The following is a 13,238-nucleotide window of genomic DNA, read 5'->3' on the forward strand; positions in this document are numbered from 1 at the left end:
CCCTCACCGCTGCCAGGCGGCGCTTCCTGCGGCGCAGACACGCGTGGGAGGGCGGACGGTGCTTTATTTTCACAGAGCAACACGCGGAGGAAGGGGCACGCACCCCAGGGACCCTCCACGGCCCCCGCCCTAGGGGGTCTCTCCCTTGCATGAGAGCCCGGGGCCGTGGTGTGGCTCAGATACCCTACCCCGTGGTCCCCGAGGATCCCCCACCCACCGGAGCTGCGCCAGCGCTGCCCCACAGGACTGAACTGCAGAGCTTCAGCCACCTCACGGAAGCCCACCTATCCCCACTCATTTCTTCTTCTTCTCCTGCGTGCTAGTAAACCAGGAGTCCAGCAGCTTCTTGCTGTAGTAGAGTTGCCAGCCATGCACCTGCGCGGCCACCACCACCACCAGGTACATGACGGAGACGGCCGAGAAGCCGAAGATGAAGCGGTAAGCTTTGCCGTGGCGGTACAGCTGCTGTGCCATGGGGAACATCTCCATGGCTCCGTAGATGAGGGGAGCCATGGAGAAGAGGCCGGTGCTGATCATGGAGAGTACCAGGTAGCTGATGTTGTTGCGGGGGAAGGACAGGAGACCCAGGAGGGAGGGCAGGATGCTGAGCAAGTAGGGATACTCCCACTGGTAGGGCATGGCCACCTGGTCGTGGGGCAGCAGCTTGAGGTGCCCCACGACCATCTGGGCCAGAAGCAGCAGCCAGAGGACCACATGCGTGTAGATCAGCTTCTTGATCTCCGACTTGAGGGTCACGCTGGGGAGAGAGCGTGGGGCCATCAGGGCCTGCTGGGGTCGCGTGTCCCCCCCCGGAACCCCGGGAAAGGGGACACCTACCTCATCTGGTAATGCGAGGCCACGCGCTCCCGGTGCTGGAAGTCGCTGCCATCGGTACCGGCGGCGCGGGGACCCCCGCGGGAGGCCATGGTGCTGTCCTGGGGAGAGACACAGCGTCAGGCGGGGCCGCCTCCTCAGCGCAGCCCCGGCACAAGCCCCCCCGGGCCTCTCTCCAACAGCGACAGCCCCGGGGCTCCCTCCTCGTGACCGCCCGGCCCTCCGGGACATCCCCGGGGTTACCCTCCCGCGGGTGACACCCCCGGCCCGCCGCTCCCCGCCGTGCCGCACCTGCGGGCGGGCCCCTCTGCCCGCGCTTCCGCCGCTCTATGGCCGCGGCCGCCGGCTCCGGATGCCGGGGGGTGCGCTCGGCGCAGGCGCGGCGGGGCCGCCATGGCGGGGGCCGGGGGCACCGGCGCTGCCGCTGCGCGCGGGCTGGCCCGCCTGGGCCCGGGAGCGCGCGGCGGGAGTGGTGTATACATGGGGTGCGTTTATGGGTGGGGTGCGTGTGTACAGAGGGTGCGTGTGTACATGGGGTGCACGCCCATGGTGTGCTGGCACCTGGAGACGGGGGCTGGTGGGAGCCCATGGAGGACGCACACGCGTGGGTACAGAGGGGTTATGAGGTTGGGGTTATGGAATTGGTGACATACCTGTGGGGTTGCGGATGTGTGAGGACGGGCTGGGGAAGCATGAGGGTGCAGAGACACGTGGAGAGGAGGGAGGAGATTGGTGGGTGAGATTTATGGACGCACAGAGTGGGGTGTAGGGTAGGTGGCTGAGGGAAGTCCCGCCTGTGTCCCCCTGCCCACTCCATCCCCTGCAGGTGGAGGCAGCAGCTGGGCCCCAAGGAGACGCTGAGGCTGTTGGAGGGCTCCGTGGTGCACCGCGAAGGTACCTGTGACAGGGGAGAATGGAGGCAAGGGAGACAGTGAGTGAGGTACATCCTGACCAGACTTCCCCTCACTAGGAGCCCTGCTGGCGCTGAGCAAGCCCCCGGGCCTCCCCATTCTGGGTGAGTACAGGACAGCAATGGGGGAGCTGCAGGGGTGGAGGTATCTGTGTGAGGGGCTTGGCAGGTGCTGACCCACCAGCATCTCCTCAGGGCGCCCTGGGGACCTGAGCCTGGATGCGCTGCTGCCAGCACTGAGACGACGCCTGGGCCTTGCAGCTGAGCTCCACGTGGTAAAGGCTCCTGCCAGGTATGGTAGGAGGTTCCAGGCTGGAGATCCTGGGGTGGAGCTGGGGCAGCTTTTCCCCCTCCAGGTCTCAAGCAGCCATGTCCCACAGGGAATATTCTGGCCTTGTCCTCCTGTCCAGCTGCTACCACACCACTAAGAAGCTCCAGCAGTTCTTCACCAGTGCTCGCCAGAGAGGCCAGTACCCTGCCACATATCGGTGAGTCCTCGGGAGCCTGCTGTGCTGGCATGGGAGTCCTATCCCCTTCTAACCACCTTACCCTGCAGTGCCATCACTGTGGGAGTCCCAGCAGAGATGGAGGGTGAGATCTCCACTGGGCTGTGCTGGCAGCAGCAGGGGGACAGAGCCATGGTAAGGGGGTGCCGGTGGGCTGGGGGCACTGGAGATACCCCAGGGAGTGCTGAGGGCTGTGCTGTGCAGGTGGTGCCGGTGCCAGCCCCAGGACGCCGCAGCCTGGCCAGGAAGGATGTGAAGATCACCCTGACACGCTACCGAGTGCTGAGTGCCGTGGGGGGCTGTGCTGTCCTCCAGCTCCAGCCCAGGACAGGTGAATGGCCTCATAACACCTCCACCACTCCAGCCATGCTTCCTGACCCCTGCAATCTCACCTTCTCCCTGTTCCTCCCCAGCCTTCCCAGAACAGCTCCAGGTGCACCTGACACTGCTGCTGTGCCCAGCCCTGGGTGACCATGAGCACTCCTCTCATGTGGGCAGGGTGCTGGGAGTGCCCTTCTTTCTGACCCCCAAGACTGCCTTGACCCGCACACAGGTATGTGGCCAAGGTGGATGCTGGGTGAGGCATTCAGCACAGCCCTCAGTGATCTCACTGAGCTGCCCACTCACATTGCAGGTACTTGACGAGGAATTGCTGTCCCGGCTGGGGCTTTCTCCACGGCAGCTCCATCACCTCCCACTCCACATCCACCTGCAGGAGTTAGTGCTGCCTGAGGGCCCCCTCTGTGCTCCCCCACCACCCTACTTCCTGCACACTCTGCGCTGTCTGGGGCTTCCTGAGCACTAGGAGCCCTAGTTCTGCAGGGGAGCACCCACTCCACCCTTGTGCTCTCTGCCACCCCATTAAAATCCTCCCCTGCTGCCTGGGTGGTTTAGTACTCAGTTTTTTTCTTGGCACACAGAGGATGCCTTTCTCTTGGGTTCCCTCTGGCATTGCTGGGGGCACCAGCCCTGCTACTGCTCTCTGCCTGTCCTGGTTCCAAGTGCTAGAATGCAGCAGTGTCATCACCCACCGCAATTCTGTCTGGCAGGGGTGACCACAGGCAGGAGCAGAGGCAGTTTTTCCTGCCTGCTCTCTGCCCTGGCAGCCCCTGTTCCTACCCACAGCCCCATCCCAGGGGCAGTCCTAGCCCTCCCCACAACTCTCACACACAGAAGGTCCGACACAGATTCCTTATCATAGAATTGTTTTAAAGCGCGCATGGGGGAGGAGGTGGGTACCACGACACAGCAGTGGGAGCTCTTTAGGATAAGCGGTAGCCAGGTCCTGCAGTGTTGACCCAGCAAGGACAGGCAGAGTGCAGTCCACTCCTGGGGGTGGTGTCTCAGTGTCCCAAGTCCCATTGGGAGCTGTTGTGTGCTTCTGTTCCAGGCACGGGGGTCTGGTGCTCTGTGCAGACAGAGGTTGTTGCAGGGGCTTGGCAGGAGAGGAGCGTGCATAACCCTGGGAGAGCCAGGGATTGCTGGGGGTTTCCCGGGGTGGTGGCACAGGCACCCAATCCAGGGGACAGCCATTGATCCGGGGCTGTGCAGGCTGGGGCTGCCCAGGCAGGTGACCTCTCCCAGAAGAGGAGGCCCGAGGCTTTGGTAGTGTTGGAGCATCAGAGCTGGCAGAAGAGGGGTGACTCTGGAGCAATTGCTCCAGGGGAGGCAGCTTCTGTGTTGTTCTGGGCTGGTTGAGCTGGGTGGTTCTACCCCCTGGGGACACGAATGGCTTGGAGGCACTAGGCACCATTGTAGGAGATTGCTGCCGTGCTCTGTGGGGCACCTGAGTGCTTTTGCCCCCTGGGGACGCAGATGACTTGGAGGCACTGGGCACCTTTGTAGGAGATCGAGGCCATGCTCTCTGGGGCACCTGGGTGCTTCTGCTCCCTGGTGACACGAGGAGCTTGGGGGCCCAAGTTGCAATGGTGAGGAATTGATGCTGTGCTTGCTTGAATACATGGATGGCTCTGGCCCCTGGGTACACAGGCTGGTGGAGAGCATTGGCTGCAGCAGTGTGGGGCTTCTCCTGGGCTTGCTGCTCTGCTGGCTGAGGATTCTTCAGGGAGCAGCCTTTGACCATTAGCTTCACACGGGCTGACAGAGGCTTGGGCACAGCTGCCTGCAGGAGGACAGCAGGGAGTGTGGGCTCAGGGTGCCTGGGGGGTGTGTCTGCCCCTCATCCCCCCAGCCTACCTCCTTGTAGATGAGCTCAAACGCTCCAATGGAAGAGGTGGAGTTTTCCTTGCGGTCGAGCACAAGGCACAGTGTGTCCCGCTGGACGTTGGCACAGAGCCGTCGGGTCACTGCTGAGGAGGGGCTCATGGTGGGGCAGGAGTTGATCTCCAGCAGCCAGGGTTGGAAGTCCTCCCCGACAAGAAAGTCAGCCCCATAAAGCTCGAAGCTGCCCTTGCGGAACTGCACCTGGTCCTGGGCACTGCGCAGAGCACTCAGGATTGCCGCCTTCATGCCGGGCACCAGCACCTGGTGCCAAGCATCTGCCTGCCCCAGCTGTGCCAGGTATTCCTGGAACTGCTTGTTTGACCAGATCTTGTCACGGGGCACACGGGGGTCCTGGTCTGGTGATGTCTTGTACCACTTCTGGACAGAGACGTTGCAGAGGTGCCTGGCACTGGGGCAGGGAAAGGGGGGCTGGGTCAGGGGGTTGCCAGGGTGCTGGGGTGTGGGGAGCTGGGGTGGTCGACACTCACCGCTCCAGGTGACGCAGGGAGAAGGGCCGGGAGCAGAAACGCAGGTAGCAGTCTCGGTAGAACCAGACAGTCAGTGGCTTCCAGTCAGTCACAACAAACCATTGCCGGATGTCGAATTTGGTGCCGAAAATGGTCAGCAGCCGCTCCACGTACTTCTGTACCACCCATCTGCCCACATGTATTGAGGGTGTTGTGCAGCTCCATGCCAGCTGCAGCACCTCCTCCAACCGTGTCGTGCAGACAATCCCTGGGGAACACAGTGATTGTGGGACCCTTCCTAAATAGGGAGCATCTGTGTGCTACCCACTTTCACCAGCCTTACCCCTGCCTTGGGATTCAGCACCAGGCTTGAGGATCCAGATGTTGAGCTTGCCTTCCATGTCAAGCTGGGGCAGCTGCTCTGCCAGGTGCTGCAGCAGGTTCTGGCACTCCTTCCGCTGCTGCTTGGTCAGCACCAGCGCTGCCCCCTCACTGTGGGAGTGAAGGGGGCCTCAGCATCAGCCCTGCCATGGTGCCACCCGTCTCCCCATCCCACTCAGCACTCACTGTGCCACACGGTAGTATTGCTGCAGGAAATGCTTCCAGTCGATGCATGTCCTGCAGGGGGACGGGGTTCTCCTGTCGATGTCCTGGTGCTGCAGAACGCCCAGGTGCTGCTTACAGACCTCCAGGGCTTCCTCCACCAGCTCGGGGTACAGGGGGGAGCCTGGCCGTGCTATGGAATGCTTGAGGTGAGAGACTTGACTCCTGTGCCAGCCTTGGGGCCAGGGCCTCCCTGTGGGATGGGTGGATTTGGGTGCATGGGGATGGGGTGGGGAGCAGAGCACCCATAACATGAGTCAGTAGAAGGGAGTGGGGAATCCCAGACCACAACCATGAGCAAAGGCTGTGCCTCCAAGCTCAGCCATCAGTTGTCCCTAACTCTACTCTCTGCCATCACCCCTAGGCCCAGTACCACGTACTCACTCACCTGTTCTGTTTGCCGAGTTTGGGACCTGCTGAGTCCTCACTGGCCTGTCCCCAGCCTCTTCCAGGGCCAGTTTGAGCAGGCTGCGTGCTGCTGTCAGGCGGAAATCCTCTGCAAGAAGGAGGCATCATCTCCAGCCAGTCCTGCACAGGACACCGGAGGAGTGGGAGCACAAGGAGGGACAGGAGGCCTCAGCTCACCAATGAAAGCTTCTCTCTCGTCCATCATCCCCAGCCGGTAGCACCGGGGGAAGAAGGTGTTGGGGTCAGCTTGCTCAATCCACGGCAGCTTTTGTAGGCTGAGGCACAGCCCCTCCTGTTTAGAGGAGGACGTCAGTCCCTACTGGACCCCATCCCCCTCCCCAAGGCTCCAGCCTCCCACCTTGGTGGTGAATGCATCCACCCGGGCATAGTGGTTCACTATGTTGTCCTGCTGCAGCAGCTCATGATCAGTGGCATCAAGGAAGTTGGTCCAGATGAAGTTTGGCAACCGGTCGCGCACCAGGTAGGACTGGCGGAGGGAGGAAGCCAGGGTGGGACACAGAGCCCGCATCCCACCCTTATCCCTTGTCCAAGGCTGCACCCATGCCAGGGGGTTGCAGGGGAATGGTGCTGGGGGCAATGGCAGAGCTCAGCCCCAGCCCTCTCTGCTAACCATGAGGTCATGGATGTCGTTGGGGTCCTCATCACACTCCTCTTCCTCCTCAGCAGGTAGCCATGGGTAGTGCAGGGGGTCTGTGGTTCCCAGAAAAGGCTGTGCCCCACCATGTGGGTTCAGCAATGCCTCCCTCTGCCCACCACCACCATTACTTGGCCCTATCTCCAGCTGCTGCTTGTTTTGGTCACCACGATGGTGCTCCAGCTGTCTGCCCATAGCAGGGAGCTTCCTCTCCACCCAGCCCCGGGCTCGCAGCTCACGGCGGATGATGGGGTAGTGGCCCTGTACCATGAAGATCTTCTTCTCCTGTGCAGAAATCAGTGGGCTCAGCCTGCCCCAGTCCTGGTTCCTCTGGCTCAGCTCTCCTGAGTCAGAAATGCAATAAATGCAAGCAGGTGGCATTTGAGGGGTGTGAAATCAAGTCCCTCACCTTAATGGCCATGTCCACATGCAGCTTGGCCTTCTTGAGCTGCTCAAGGTCAAGTGAGTGCTTGCAGCCAACATGGTGGCTGATGGTGGTGGTTGCTGAGTGTCCTGTGAGGACAGTTCTGTCTGAGCTCACTGTCCTCATGCCCCCAGTCCCACAGGGCAGGCGTGGAGAGGTAGAAAGCACTGACCTGCCTCCTTCTGCCTGACCAACCTTTGTGCCCTTGAAAGGGCAATCTCTGACCTGCTGAGTCTCGTGCCAGTGCCCCTGCTGCGCTGTACAGTCCCAGGATGCCCCACGGTGCCCTTGTTCCCAGCCTGCTGGACCATGGGGTAGCTGGAGTGTACCTTGCTCAGGTGCTGTCTGTGTCTGGGGGGCTGTGTACCTGCAGTGCTGCTCTCTGTGTTACATTGTCCCATGATAGCCTGAGGGAGAGGGGAGCTGTGGGTGGCTCTTCCTCCTCTGTGCCCAGTGGGTTGTCGTATTACCCTGTCCTGCTGGGGAAAGTCGGAATCCAGCACAGGACATTGCCTCTATACCCCAGTACCACTGATAGCAGAATGCAGGATGTAGATCCCCCAACCCCAACACTGCTGTGATGTCACCGCCCCAGCTCCAGCCACCACAATGGCTCCACTGCAGAGAAGGGCAGCCACAAACAGCCCCCTATACTCACAGCCAGCCATCCTCCACTCAAACCTTGCACCCTGCCCGAAATCCTTTTGTGCCCCACACCCCAAGCCCTTTGCTACCCCCAGGCTGACTTAAGTATTTTTATTTTCTCCCGACACCCCCCATGGCCCCTCACACACCATTCAGGGCTGATCCCACTGTTTGCTGTTGCCACACTGTGCCCCTCCAGTTCCAGGTCCTGCTCCCATTGCATGATCTGCCCCCCAGGCCCACAGTGCCCTCCCCCATCCCCTGGCGTGGCCCAGAGCGGCGGGAGGGAGGAGACGGAGGCGGAGGATACAGCAAACAAGACCATTTAAAAAACAAGACAAGACAGGGGCAGCGGCTGGGGCCGCGCTGCCGCAAGCGGGGGCTGCTCCCGCCCAGCCCAGAGAGGGGCAGGCAGGGCCCGGCCCCGCCCAGCGGTCCTCGAGAAACGGGAGCAGGGACAGGCACAGTGCCCGGTGGGCACAAGCACAAGGGAGCCACGGGGTCCTGCACCACGGCCTAAAACTGGAGAGAAAACACACGACTGTTAGTCTCTGCCTGCAGTGCTCCAAGAACCCTCCTGGCACCCGGGATACAGGCTAAGGGTGGCCACTGCTTCCAGGGATCCATGCTCAGCTTCTCCCACTGTTTCCCCAGGCACTGCATATCCATCTCAGCACAGACCAAAAGGGTATCATCTCCCGAGGCTGCTGCTGCCACTGAGCAAGCTCTGGGGGTCTCACAAGCTGGCACTTCATGAGCAAAGGGGATACAAGTGCCTTTGGCATCCCTTTCTCCTTGTCCCCAAGAGGTTCCTTGGGGATGATGTCACCCTGTCATCACTAATGGGACTGGGCAAAAGGGCCACACTGGCTTTGACCCCACATTGCACTCCCAAAATCAGAGACCCCTCCTCCCATTTCAGAGTCTCACATTCTTAAGGAACTCCTCTGCCACGATGCGGGCCCTTGCATTGACAGAGAGTTTCATCTCACTGATTTCTTTGTCAATCTCCTCCATGAAGTGGATGACAAAGTCCACCAGCTTGTGCTTGTACATCTGCTCCGTGTGGAAGTTCGTGATCAAGAAGCTGATGTCATAACCCTGCAGAAGAGAGAAGCACCATAGGGCTTAGCACCCAAACCACTGGCCATGCAAGCTCACATCCCAGTGCCAGGAGCGGAGCCAGGAGTTGCTTTGTCCCTTCCCTGTCGCCTCACCTCAACGGGCTTCCTGCGCAAGATAAAGAAGTTCTCAGCCCTCATCATCATAAAGCGCATGAATTTGTGGCACAAGATCTTCTCAATCTCATCAGCCTGGAGAGAGAAAAGGGAAGTGAGGCTTCCCCACAGGCTGAGCTGCCAGCCCCCTGCCCAACCCCCCCCTCACCTGCTTCACTGCGATGCTGACTCGAACAGAGTTAATGGAGCCCTCGATGAGGACTTTCTCTTTCTCGTTCCTACTGATGATCACTGGCTGCAACAGCAGCTCTTTGCTGCTCCTGTGAACAGAGGGAGGGCAGGAGTGACTCAGAAGGAAACATTTATTGGTGGGAAACAGGGAAGCGGAGCCGCAGGGATCACGGGGATGTGAGGACTTCGCCACACGATGCTCCCACGTCCCGAAGATGTTCCTCCTCAGGGCAGACGCTCCCTCGGTCCCAAGCAAGACCCCCTTCCTCCTCCCCGCAGCTCCCTGCCCGCACCGGCCCTGTGCCTAAGGGCTGGAGGATGCCCAACGCATGACAGTAACGGGCCAGCAGCCCTCAGGGCGGGCAACCAGATTTCCGCAGGGTTCCCCTGGTGTCCCCTCCCGCCCCCGTACCTGACTTCCACCTCAGGCTTGTTGTGCCGCTCCACCACCTGAGAGGAGAAGTTCTCCAGGCACAGCGCGGCCTGCAGCGTGGCGCGCACCGCGTTCAGGTACGGGCGCAGCGTGGCAGTCTGCGGGGACACGGCGGCGGCGTCAGACCACCGACCGGAGCCCGGGGGTCGGGTCTCGCCCTCTGCCCCAGCCCCCAACCAGCGACCAGCAGCCCGCAGCCCCCTCAGCTCCGCTCACTCCGTCAGCCCCGGTTCCGACCCTCCCCAGCCTCCCCGCTGCCATCTCCTCTCGCGGGGCGCCCCCCGCCCTACCATGGTGGCAGCGGCGCTCCGGTCCGGGCAGGCGGAAGTGGCTGATCACCTCTTCCGGGATGCGCGGCACCTCCCACTGCGGCGGGAGGGAGGGGGGGCGGCGACAGGCTCCCGCCCTGCGGCCTGGCCCCCCCGCGGAACGGAGCCGGGTGGCGGCGGCGACTCTTCGCGTAGCTCCCCCCACGCCCTGCCGCACTTGGTACGGGCCTGTCAGCGCTTCCATATTAGGGAAGGGAGATGGAGGGCGAGCTGGGCCAATGAGCGGCTGCGCGGGGCGCGACGCGGCCAATGGGGAGCGCGGGGCGGGGCACCCGCGGGGCCGGAAGGGGCGCCCGGCCCAGACCCGGCCCCGCGGCCTCCGCTGCGCCCCGGGGCCGCCCCCGCCTCGTCCCCGCAGCCTCCCGGTGATCTCCCTCCGGTTCCCCTCGGTGATCCCCCCACCGGCTCCCTCGGCGCCTCGGTGATCCCCCCCGCCGTGTTCCCTAAGCGCCCCGGTGATTCTTCCCACGTTCCTCTCAGCGCCCCGGTGATCCCCCATCCCGGGTTCCACAGAGCCTCGATGCCCCCTGACCCTCCGTAGCCCCACATCGCACTTCCTTCCCTCCCGGCTTCCTCTGTCCCCATCTCCCCCGTGCGTCCGTCGGTCCCCCAGAGCCCACTCGGTGCCCGGTCCCCACCGCCATGAGCGAGCTGAAGGACTGCCCGCTGCAGTTCCATGACTTCAAGTCGGTGGACCACGTGAAAGTGTGCCCCCGGTACACGGCCGTGCTAGCCCGTTCGGAGGACGATGGCATCGGCATCGAGGAGCTGGACACGCTGCAGCTGGAGCTGGAGACTCTGCTGTCCTCTGCCAGCCGCCGCCTTCGTGTCCTGGAGGCTGAGACACAGGTGCTGGGGGCACGTTGGGTCAGGGACAGACTCTGTTTGACTCCCTCCCACCAAGGGGCTGCCTCTGGTCTCCCCATGCCCAGCATTGGGCACAGGACCTTACGGGATATCACTTTCTTCCAGATCCTGACAGACTGGCAGGATAAGAAGGGCGACCGGCGGTTCCTGAAGCTGAGCAAGGACCACGATGTGGGCACATCTGTAAAACATGGGAAGCCCAAGAAGCAGAAGCTGGAGGGCAAAGGGGGCCATGGGACTGGGCCTGGGCCTGGCCGGCCCAAGTCCAAGAACCTGCAGCCCAAGATCCAGGAATATGAGTTCCAGGATGATCCCATTGATGTGCCCCGCATCCCCAAAAATGATGCTCCAAACAGGTGTGTGGGTGTTAGGAGGCGCTGGGATCATCTTTCTCCTTCCTTGGAACCCATGGCACAAGGGCTGCCTCTAGCCTGAGAGAAGAGGGGCCACAAGGGGAAGGGGACATGGGTCACCTTCCACATGCTCCCCTGCAGCTCCCCTTCAGAGTTCATCCATCCTCGCAGGTTCTGGGCATCGGTGGAGCCGTACTGTGCTGATCTCACCAACGAGGAGGTCAGAGTCCTGGAGGAGCTGCTCAAGCCACCAGAGGATGAGGCTGAGCATTACAAGGTGAAAAGCTCCTAAGCCACTTCCTCTGCCCTCTCTCCCCCATCCCCTCTGGCACCTTACAGTGATTGCTCCTGCCTGTGATGCTGCTGTGGCACTGGGGAGGTGGGAGGCAAGGCAGAGGTTCCAGGAGCTGTGCTGAACCTTGCTCTTGCAGATCCCACCACTGGGGAAGCATTACTCCCAGCGTTGGGCACAGGAGGACCTGCTGGAGGAGCAGAAGGATGGAGCCCGGGCCGCAGCTGCTGCTGACAAGAAGAAAGGTGTTCTGGGGCCGCTGACTGAGCTGGACACTAAAGGTGCCCCAATCCCACCCCTGCCTTTGCCCAGAGGGGCTGGGAATGCTTGTGCCCAGTGGAGCCAAGCGCAAGAAAGGCTGAGGTTGCTCTGCCCCACTGCTCATATCTGTGTCTTTGGGGTTGCTTTTTCTCTCTCCTGCTTCCTCCCAGATGTTGATGCCCTCCTGAAGAAGTCAGAAGCCCAGCATGAGCAGCCAGAGGATGGGTGTCCCTTTGGTCCCCTGACACAGCGTCTCCTGCAGGCCCTTGTGGAGGTGAGGGGCTGCTATGGCACCATGCCATGGTGGCCTGGCACTGTGGGACATTACTGCCAAAACTCAGCACTGTAACCCTTCCCTTGTGCTCCCTTTGCTAGGAGAACATCATCTCCCCTGTTGAGGACTCCCCCATCCCTGAGATCACTGGCAAGGACTCAGGAGCTGACGGTGCTGGCACATCTCCCCGCAGCCAGAACAAGCCCTTCAGGTGAGCAGCTGAGGCAGGCCGGGAGCTTGGCACTGCCCATGGGTGCATCAAACACAGTGCTGGCTCCCTGTCACTGTGAGTCACGAGGGGCAAAGGGTGTGTGGTGGGCAGCAGCCACTCTCCGCCCTGGCAGTGTCCCTCACACCAAGTCACTGGAGGGGCGGATCAAGGAGGAGCTGGTGGCCCAGGGCCTGCTGGAGTCAGAGGACCGTCCGGCTGAAGACTCGGAGGATGAGGTGTTGGCTGAGTTACGCAAGAGGCAGGCAGAGCTGAAGGCGCTCAGCGCACACAACCGCACCAAGAAGCACGAGCTGCTACGGTGAGAAGCAGGCAGGGATGGGTGCAGGCAGGGGGCTGCCCGGCAGGGCCTGACCCCCCCTGTGCCCCCCAGGCTGGCCAAGGAGGAACTGCACCGGCAGGAGCTGCGGCAGCGTGTCCGCATGGCTGACAACGAGGTGATGGATGCGTTCCGCAAGATCATGGCTGCCCGGCAGAAGAAACGCACACCCACCAAAAAGGAGAAGGACCAGGCATGGAAGACCCTGAAGGAGCGGGAGAGCATCCTCAAGCTGCTGGATGGGTAGCAGGGACCAAGGACCCCCCACTCTGTGTGGACCTCCACCCTCAGGGGGCTGCCCTGCCTGAGCCCTGCCACCACAGGATGGAACTGGCCTCCCCTACGTCCTGTCTGCTCAGCCTCGCTGCTTGGATGAAGGAGCCCAGCTGCTGTCCCCTCCCTGTGTGAGGCTATGACTGACCCAAGCTGGGCACCCGGTGGAATTGCAGAGGTCCCTCCCTTGAACACCCGCACCCTGGCTGGTGGCTTCCACTCCCATGCCCCCCTGCGCTCCCCCGTTATTCGGGTGACATCAGCCAGGTCACTGCAGGGGCTAGATGTGATGGTGCAGTTCCCACGGCCGCCTGTCCCTGTCTGTGATGTGGGGCAGGGGGAGATCCCAGCCCCCACGGGTGGACTTGGGGGAGTGGGGAGGGGAAGGGGCTGGAGGAGTGGGGGGCCCGGTGGGTGGGTGGCCGAGCTCTCCATGTACCGGTGGTTTCTATTGCCGCGAGCACGGGCAATAAAGGCAGCCGCGTGCTGGTGATGGTGTGGTGACAACTGGGGACTTCATGGGG

General features: G+C 62.1%; 5 protein-coding genes across 7 annotated transcripts in view; 2 read left to right on the plus strand and 3 right to left on the minus strand.

Annotated features, from left to right (window-relative positions):
- Positions 1 to 47: 47 nt before the first annotated feature.
- Positions 48 to 1,193, minus strand: JAGN1 (jagunal homolog 1). Its single transcript, XM_066326615.1, has 3 exons — positions 1,126 to 1,193; positions 838 to 935; positions 48 to 757 (listed from the first exon to the last, which is right to left on the minus strand). Exons 2-3 carry the CDS (start codon positions 924 to 926, stop codon positions 295 to 297), a joined length of 552 nt encoding a protein of 183 aa, XP_066182712.1. The 5' UTR covers positions 927 to 935; positions 1,126 to 1,193; the 3' UTR covers positions 48 to 294.
- A 12-nt stretch (positions 1,194 to 1,205) lies between these two features.
- The window catches only part of RPUSD3 (RNA pseudouridine synthase D3), a 67,017-nt gene continuing 54,984 nt past the window's right edge, over positions 1,206 to 13,238 (plus strand). The window contains exons 1-9 of one of the 2 annotated variants that reach the window (XM_066326613.1): positions 1,206 to 1,319; positions 1,661 to 1,728; positions 1,805 to 1,849; positions 1,940 to 2,036; positions 2,125 to 2,232; positions 2,301 to 2,385; positions 2,455 to 2,581; positions 2,664 to 2,803; positions 2,885 to 3,093. In XM_066326613.1, coding sequence (XP_066182710.1) covers positions 1,228 to 1,319; positions 1,661 to 1,728; positions 1,805 to 1,849; positions 1,940 to 2,036; positions 2,125 to 2,232; positions 2,301 to 2,385; positions 2,455 to 2,581; positions 2,664 to 2,803; positions 2,885 to 3,055 — 933 coding nt within the window. In that variant the 5' untranslated portion in view covers positions 1,206 to 1,227 and the 3' untranslated portion in view covers positions 3,056 to 3,093. Of the gene's footprint in view, positions 1,320 to 1,660; positions 1,729 to 1,804; positions 1,850 to 1,939; positions 2,037 to 2,124; positions 2,233 to 2,300; positions 2,386 to 2,454; positions 2,582 to 2,663; positions 2,804 to 2,884; positions 3,132 to 13,238 lie in introns of those variants that run through there. The other variant, XM_066326612.1, reaches the window with a different exon arrangement.
- TTLL3 (tubulin tyrosine ligase like 3) lies at positions 3,439 to 7,070 on the minus strand. The gene is made up of 9 exons (XM_066326603.1): positions 6,583 to 7,070; positions 6,310 to 6,438; positions 6,129 to 6,243; positions 5,932 to 6,039; positions 5,508 to 5,676; positions 5,284 to 5,432; positions 4,962 to 5,208; positions 4,447 to 4,882; positions 3,439 to 4,372 (listed from the first exon to the last, which is right to left on the minus strand). Exons 1-9 carry the CDS (start codon positions 6,985 to 6,987, stop codon positions 3,446 to 3,448), a joined length of 2,685 nt encoding a protein of 894 aa, XP_066182700.1. The 5' UTR covers positions 6,988 to 7,070; the 3' UTR covers positions 3,439 to 3,445.
- Positions 7,983 to 10,018, minus strand: ARPC4 (actin related protein 2/3 complex subunit 4). Its single transcript, XM_066326616.1, has 6 exons — positions 9,808 to 10,018; positions 9,497 to 9,615; positions 9,062 to 9,173; positions 8,893 to 8,988; positions 8,606 to 8,776; positions 7,983 to 8,197 (listed from the first exon to the last, which is right to left on the minus strand). The coding sequence occupies exons 1-6, from the start codon at positions 9,808 to 9,810 to the stop codon at positions 8,192 to 8,194; spliced, it is 507 nt and encodes a 168-aa protein (XP_066182713.1). The 5' UTR covers positions 9,811 to 10,018; the 3' UTR covers positions 7,983 to 8,191.
- On the plus strand, positions 10,110 to 13,221 carry TADA3 (transcriptional adaptor 3). Of its 2 annotated transcripts, XM_066326611.1 has the most exons (8): positions 10,110 to 10,695; positions 10,819 to 11,069; positions 11,238 to 11,343; positions 11,498 to 11,639; positions 11,790 to 11,893; positions 11,995 to 12,104; positions 12,238 to 12,423; positions 12,496 to 13,221. In XM_066326611.1, the coding sequence occupies exons 1-8, from the start codon at positions 10,489 to 10,491 to the stop codon at positions 12,686 to 12,688; spliced, it is 1,299 nt and encodes a 432-aa protein (XP_066182708.1). In that variant the 5' UTR covers positions 10,110 to 10,488; the 3' UTR covers positions 12,689 to 13,221. The 2 variants fall into 2 exon arrangements, with proteins under 2 accessions (XP_066182708.1, XP_066182707.1); XM_066326610.1 differs by having other exon boundaries at positions 11,498 to 11,893.

The sequence above is a fragment of the Sylvia atricapilla genome, chromosome 11, assembly GCF_009819655.1.
Source record: "Sylvia atricapilla isolate bSylAtr1 chromosome 11, bSylAtr1.pri, whole genome shotgun sequence".
Taxonomy (NCBI): Eukaryota; Metazoa; Chordata; class Aves; order Passeriformes; family Sylviidae; genus Sylvia; species Sylvia atricapilla.